At 36.5% G+C, this 7,137-nt stretch overlaps 2 protein-coding genes across 3 annotated transcripts in view; one reads left to right on the top strand and one right to left on the bottom strand.

Moving 5' to 3' along the window:
• The window catches only part of LOC107673249 (synaptic vesicle glycoprotein 2B-like), a 5,534-nt gene extending 772 nt beyond the window's left edge, over nucleotides 1-4,762 (top strand). The window contains exons 2-13 of the mRNA XM_016466767.1: nucleotides 102-158; nucleotides 263-424; nucleotides 797-959; nucleotides 1,087-1,208; nucleotides 2,022-2,185; nucleotides 2,371-2,451; nucleotides 2,551-2,646; nucleotides 2,754-2,842; nucleotides 3,148-3,275; nucleotides 3,442-3,537; nucleotides 3,647-3,806; nucleotides 4,264-4,762. Coding sequence (XP_016322253.1) covers nucleotides 102-158; nucleotides 263-424; nucleotides 797-959; nucleotides 1,087-1,208; nucleotides 2,022-2,185; nucleotides 2,371-2,451; nucleotides 2,551-2,646; nucleotides 2,754-2,842; nucleotides 3,148-3,275; nucleotides 3,442-3,537; nucleotides 3,647-3,806; nucleotides 4,264-4,447 — 1,502 coding nt within the window. The 3' untranslated portion in view covers nucleotides 4,448-4,762. The remainder of the gene's footprint in view (nucleotides 1-101; nucleotides 159-262; nucleotides 425-796; nucleotides 960-1,086; nucleotides 1,209-2,021; nucleotides 2,186-2,370; nucleotides 2,452-2,550; nucleotides 2,647-2,753; nucleotides 2,843-3,147; nucleotides 3,276-3,441; nucleotides 3,538-3,646; nucleotides 3,807-4,263) is intronic.
• Nucleotides 4,763-5,111: 349 nt separating this feature from the next.
• Nucleotides 5,112-7,137, bottom strand: part of cpeb1a (cytoplasmic polyadenylation element binding protein 1a) — a 16,218-nt gene continuing 14,192 nt past the window's right edge. For both annotated transcript variants that reach the window (XM_016466846.1, XM_016466847.1), the window contains one exon: nucleotides 5,112-6,141. In XM_016466846.1, the coding sequence (XP_016322332.1) occupies nucleotides 6,031-6,141 (111 nt within the window). In that variant the 3' untranslated portion in view covers nucleotides 5,112-6,030. The remainder of the gene's footprint in view (nucleotides 6,142-7,137) is intronic.

The raw sequence follows: 7,137 nt of genomic DNA on the forward strand, positions 1-7,137 counted from the left end.
ATATATATATATATGTAGTGGTGGCCAAAATGTTCAGAACACTTCACCAGCTAAAAAATAATGTTTATAATCATTTTAATGATATATAATGTTTCCATTAGATGACCAGGCGTCCAGCAGAAAGAAACTTTCATATGAGGAGGCTGTTGAGAAAGCAGGTTAAATCATATTTATTTTACCTAAATAATTTGTCCAGCATTTAGTTTCATATGTGTGTCCAGATGCAATGGTCAGCGATCCTCATGTTTCTGTCTGTCTGCAGGGTTTGGGCTCTTCCACTGGCTGCTGTTGGCCGTCTGCGGCTGGGCGAACGCCAGCGATGCTGTGGAGATCCTGTGTGTGTCGTTCCTCCTGCCCACGGCACGCTGTGACCTCCTGCTGACCTCGGCCGACATGGGGCTCCTCACTGCCAGCATATTCCTTGGTTATTATCTGTGCTGCTTTCTGTTTTATTTGATTTTCTACCCAAATATCTGATCATGTTGCATTTTAAAAACAGAAAATTAGGCATTTGGGATTCATTCATGTTGAGAAAACGGATACGGCAAGATTTTGCAATCTTAAACTGCATGTCAAACAAGGACCATCATACATTAACTTCTCATCAAATCAGGTCAAAAATGCAGTTTGTTCCCTATTTGGTTGCCTTATCACGTGTCTGAAAACTGCAGAGTCATGCTTTTTACAAGAAATACATAACTGACCCAGTGATTAAAACTGCTGACATAACCATGTGATTTGACTATCCTGCTGCTCAGTAAGATATACGGTGTCAAACGGCTGTTTCCTTCGACAGGGATGATGGTGGGTGGTTATGTTTGGGGGTATCTGGCTGATCGCAGAGGAAGGCGGAGCGTTCTGGTCGTCTCTCTGGCAGTGAATGGCACATTTGGGGCGGTGGCCAGTTTGGCCCCGAGTTTCTGGCTCTTTTTGCTCCTGCGGTTCTTCAGTGGAGTCGGGTAACCACATGCCAAAAGAGTTTTTACATACACAGAGACATTCTGGAGGTTTCGATAGAAATTATACAGACAGAATCGCGACTCATTTGACTAGAATCACATGAATGCATCTGTGTCTCACTCTCAGGGTCGGCGGCTCCATTCCTGTCATCTTCTCCTATTTTTCTGAGTTTCAGCCGCGTTTGAGGAGGGGGGCTATGATCAGCGCTCTAGCCACCTTCTGGATGGCTGGAAATATTTTAGCAGCAGGTAAAACCATCATCCTCTGAGCTAAGAGAGGAGTGTCTCTAAAATACTGCCTAGAAGGTTGTACTAATAATTTTTCCCTGTTTTAATATTGAAACATGAGCAGGAAATAACACAATCAAAACATCTAGATATTTGCTCATATATGAACAATAATTAAATTAAAGACAACAATACATAGCCAATAATGTATATACAGTATGAATAAAAAATATATAAACATAAAATAAAAAAATGCACAAGACAAAAGTAAATAACCAAATATGCATACATTAATAGATAAAAATAAAAAAGATGTCTAAATAAAAATGCTTAAAGACAAAAATAATGTATGTATGAATAAAAAATATAAAATATATATAAACATAAAATAAAAAATGCATAAGACAAAAGTAAATAACCAAATATGCATACATTAATAAATTAAGATGTATAAAATAAAAATGCTTAAAGACAAGAATAATGTATGAATAAAAAATATAAAAGATATATAAACATAAAATAAAAAAAATAAAAATGCACAAGACAAAATAATAACCATAAATGTACAATTGATAAAAATATAAACAATATATAAAATAACCATTCAATAAAATAAATAAGTACTTAAAGGTCCCATGGCATGAAAATTTCACTATTTGTATTAATACATTAAGAGAATTAATACATTAAAAACAAAAAGATATATAAAAATGTATAAATTATATGCCACTCTTTAGAAAAAAGGCTTTAAATAATAAGCTAATAAATAGGCTGTACTCATTCATTGTAATCTGCACAAAACATTCATACATAAATCTTTTGTGTTTTGTCCAGGTGTGGCGTGGTTGGTGATTCCCAGAACATATTTGTTTGCTCATTGGGGTTGGTTGGATTTTCAGAGTTGGCGTCTTTTTGTGGTCCTCTGCTCCGTCCCCAGTCTGTCATCAGCACTTATTTTCAGACTGTTCATGCCAGAGAGCCCCAAGTTCCTCATGGAGGTGCGTACTGACTGATACTTTACCTTGTACTTTAGACTGCTATAAAAGTTCAATGAATAGGTTGTGAATTCTACAACTTCATATGAATCGGAACAAGTTCCAGCTCTAGAATTGAGTAGAACTGAGTTCTGTTACAGGCCGCATGTTTGCTAGAGTTGGTGGCACTATGCGTTTCTCTTCCACAGGCAGGACGTGAGACAGAGGCTTTGTCGGTGTTCCAGAAGATGTTCAAACTGAAAAACAGATGCGCCACAAAACAATTTCCTGTATGTACCGCCTCAATTCTAGGCCAACCTGTCCACTTATTCATAAAGGAAACTATTATTATGGTCTGTCAGCTGATAAAACAGAGTTTCTCTCAACAGGGAGCAAGTCTTATGATAAGATCCAAAGATGATGAAGTAAAAAACAGAGCCACTAGCGGCTCAAGATGTCAGCGGCTCAGCCACCAACTCAAACAGGTTCACAGCACTCTTGACACATTATTGAGATTTTGTTTATCTGCTTTCTATTAATGCTAACGTGAAGCGTTACTGAGCTCTTCATGGCCTTGCTGGTTCTTCTACAGGCTCTGGATCCCATGAAACAGCTGTTTGTTGGACCGCTGGCTTCCAGAAGTGTCGTTCTGCTGATTCTATTTTTCTGCATTTCATTTGGGTACTTAAATTATACAACTGATAAAGACAAAATATTCTGTCAATTTAAGGTGTATTATTTTCTCTAAAGTCCACTAATAATCTTAGTCAAGGTTTTTACACCCAAGTCAGTTGTAATTTAGTTTTCCACATTTTTTGCTACACTTTAATATGTAAATGAGCTCTGCTCTGATTGGCTAAACACCACACAAGCTTTTTTTGCTACTGTACCTTTAAGATTTGAATCTGTTATAACTAGTTAAGGTCATTTAAAATGCTGCAGATTATGAGCAAGTATGATTCAGTGTTGTAATCCTCTCTGTGCAGGTATTATGGGTTATGGATGTGGTTTCCGGAGCTTTTTAAGAGAGCTGAGGATGGAGGGTCTCCATGTGCCAACATGTCTCGAGTCCAAAGCTCAGAAAATGAAAGCTGCTATCCAGTCCAAACTGCAGGTTAATGTTACAAAACCAGACCAAATGAGACTAATCATTATTTTTCTCATCACAAAAAATATGAAATATGTTAGTTATACTATTAGGAAGTGTATTTTAGTTTGTTGTCATGATATTCAAGCAGTATTTATAATGGCTTTGTGTCGTTTGCATGTGTGTTTTCTAGTGTACATGGAGGGTTTCGTAACAGCGGCTTCAAACTTGCCGGGAAACATCTTCACGATCCTTCTCATGGACAGAATTGGCGGGAAAATCCTGCTTTGTTAGTAGTTTCCAATGTTTGAATTGCAGCTCAAAATACGTTATTATATTAAAAGCAACGAAATAATAAAGCGCTATAATGCTGCGGATGTTTTTTCTCTGTCCGGTAGCCGTCAGTTTGCTGGTGTCCAGCCTGAGTGTGTTTGTCATCTACATGGTAAAGACTAAAACTCAGAGTCTGATCGTGTCCTGCGTGTTCAGCGGAGTTTCTGTCGTCTCCTGGAACGCTCTGGACGTGGTGGGAACTGAACTTTATCCCACACAACTACGGTAAACCCTTACATTCATTGGTAATGTAATATTGCTACTGATTTCACATGTAAAGAGGTCAGCCAATCATAACAGAGTGGTTTAGAATATTTAAGAATATGTAATGTTTCACATAGAAGTCTCTTCTGCTTGATCAAAAATACAGTAAAAACAATAGTACTGTTAAATATTATTACAATTTAAAATAACCGTTTTCTATGTGAATGTATTTTAAAATGTAATTTATTCCTGTGATGCAAAGCTGAATTTTTTAAGCATCATTACTCCAGTCTTCAGTGTCACATGATCCTTGCGCGCTGTGTAAATTACATTTTAAAATATATTCACAGTTATTTTCAATTGTAATAATTTTTCACACTTTTATCATATTTTTGGTCAAATAAATGCAGCTTTGGTGAGCAGAAGAATTCTGAGGATTTAAAGAATGAATGTATTAATTGCAGTTTCTCTTCTGTAGCTCGTCTGCTCTGGGGGTTTTCACTGGAGTGGGTCGTGTGGCGGCCATCATGGGAAATGTAGTGTTTGGGCAGCTGGTGGACTCTAACTGTGCCATACCTCTGCTGATGGTGTCTGCGCTCCTGCTGGCAGGAGGACTGGCGGCTCTACGACTGCCTCAAACTAAACAGACTGAACTCACGTGATACACACACACACTCAATTGACATCACCTGTCAATCCTGTGATTTTTGGGACCAAACACTAAACCAAAGAGCTTTGACACTTTGCAGTTTTGCCTTAATGTTGCACAAGTTCACTTCGAGAAGTCGGCCCACAGAGTCCGCACACTTTTTTGCCATGTTTTCTGTTCTGATTGTGGGGTAAATATTTTGTGAAGTTGGATTTTAATATGGTAAAATGCTGAGAATAATTCTTAATGATAGCTTAAAATTAAATCTCAAATATTTAATAAACTGAATAATCTGTCATTTGAAGTATTTGTATAATAAAAAGTCATAAACTATATCATTTCTTGTTTTTAACAAAAAAATAATAATTTGGGCGGTGTTTGATTTTACATTAGTTAATTTTATATTATCAGTTAATTTTATAATATAAAAAATAAATATGTATTATATGAATATATATTATACATAAAATAAGTTACACTGTTGTTGTTTATACCAATGTTTAGTGGTATCTGATTTTTGATTTTATTTTGATGATATTGATGAATTATAATAGTTTATAAATGAAATCAGAGTATATTCAATTAACTTTACATTTGTATTTGCATATTTCTCTTTTGAGAGATTGTTTTTCTAACACTTTCATTATTGAGCCTAGAAATAAACAGAGCATCCAATGTTTCAGTGCTTCAACAACTTTATTTTGTCCAGTCGGAACATTTGTAAATAACCATGGCAATACTTGCAGAGCAATGAGGTAGAGACTTTGAAATTCTAAAAAGCAGCTGCAAAAGGCAACGAGGAAGAGATTATACTCTTTGGCACAGCTTCAGCGAGAAACCAGAGCGGCTAACGAAGGTTAGGAGGGTTTAACACAAAACACCAAACTCGACGCCAGGATTCCACCTCTATCTGCTCAAACAAACCATTTTAAAACTACTGGCAAACATAGTGCTAAGTTAATTTCAAAAAAGTGCTACGGTTTGATAAAAACTATATACAGCACATAGGTCAGAGAACCATCCAGAGTTGCTAACGTGTGTCCGATCTGATGGATGATTGACGGCGGGGTGGTTGCTAAGCTTGTCGCTTCCTGGAGCATTTCACAAGCCAAGATGCTCATCAACCATTTAATAGAGTTTTAAAAAGGTTAAATAAAAAGGCCTTACAGGCAAAGAGGCTTGAGGCAGGCAAACTTAAAAATCAGGTTCATATGCTATGACCTAAACCAGCAGTAGAAAAGCAGGTAAAACCACCTTCAAAATTAATGAAATGAACCAAAATAATGGTCTTTAAACACTGGTAACAAAAGAGAAGCCGAAGGCACCGACTGGCATTTGCCTGCATCAGAGGGTCACAACCTGCGAGATAAACTAATAATCTGTGCATGCGAAATCTAAAACACAACTCTTGAAATCAGATCTCCATGGCGACGGCTGTCTGGTTAACTGTGCAAACGGGTCACTGCCAATGAACCCTTTAGTGTGCATAGAGCCTTAATGAACAAGAACGAGAGCAGTGCAATACAACGCAGTGACTTCTTTCCTCAAAACAGTGAACTCAGTCCGGACTCTTCCCCACGCTGGCTGGGGGGGGGTTTATTTGTGGTTCAGGCCCTTCTGGTTGCGCATGAGAGGCTGATGGCTGCTCAACACGTCCAGAGAGTGCCGCCAATGCCAGCATGACCGACAGTAATATTTAAAACATGCCTGGAGAGTTGAAAAATATACATGTCAGAGCAACATGACAAGAGTTTGGTTTGTATGGAAGATAAATAATGACAAATGTCTTTTAAACAAAAAAGCATGTTGAATTGCACTAACTGAAAAAATAATGCATTTTATTAACAGTGTTTGCATTTTAATTAGTGCTGTAAAATGATTAATCGCGATTAATCGCATCCAAAATAAAAGTTTTTGTTTACATAATATATTTATGTGTACTGTGTATATTTATTAAGTATATATAAATACACCCACATACAGTATATATTTTGAAAATATTTACATGTATATACATTTATATTCTTTATATATAAATATATTTAGTATATAAACATAAAATTTTTCTTAATATATACATGCATGTGTTTGTATTTACTGTATATGTACATAATAAATATACACAGTATACACACATATTATGTAAACAAAAACTGTTATTTTGGATGTGATTAATCGCGATTAATCGTTTGACAGCACTAATTTTAATGCCTTGTATTTTCAGGGCTTTATTCATATTCACCTTCCAGAATTCACTTCCGAAATATTCAATCTGTTTAAAATTACGATGTATAATATTCGACAGGCAATTTTCGATCCATTTTATTTCACTTTACAAATTTGCTTCCACAAATTCAGTGGTTAAAATTCGGCAGAAAATTCATCATTGCACATCTGGGAACTGCAGGAATAGCAGTAGAGTACCGATGCATGATCTCCATCTGCTGTTAGTCGCTCACCAGCAGGTGGCGCAAGCGGGTGTTGAAGACCAAATACACTGCAGTAGGTTGACTTAAATGCCCTATTTTACTGTCATGATGAGTGAATATTGTAGAAAAATTCCACACTAAATGGTGACTAAACAAGACCCATTAATACATGTTAACCAGGAGTCACTCTCATTTATAAGCGTCTGATAAAATCAACATGCATCTACACTAAAGAGCGGCTATGCGGTGGTTTTGGCTATATTACTTTTTTGTC

Source organism: Sinocyclocheilus anshuiensis, unplaced genomic scaffold, assembly GCF_001515605.1.
Source record: "Sinocyclocheilus anshuiensis isolate Anshui unplaced genomic scaffold, SAMN03320099.WGS_v1.1 scaffold68, whole genome shotgun sequence".
NCBI lineage: Eukaryota > Metazoa > Chordata > Actinopteri > Cypriniformes > Cyprinidae > Sinocyclocheilus > Sinocyclocheilus anshuiensis.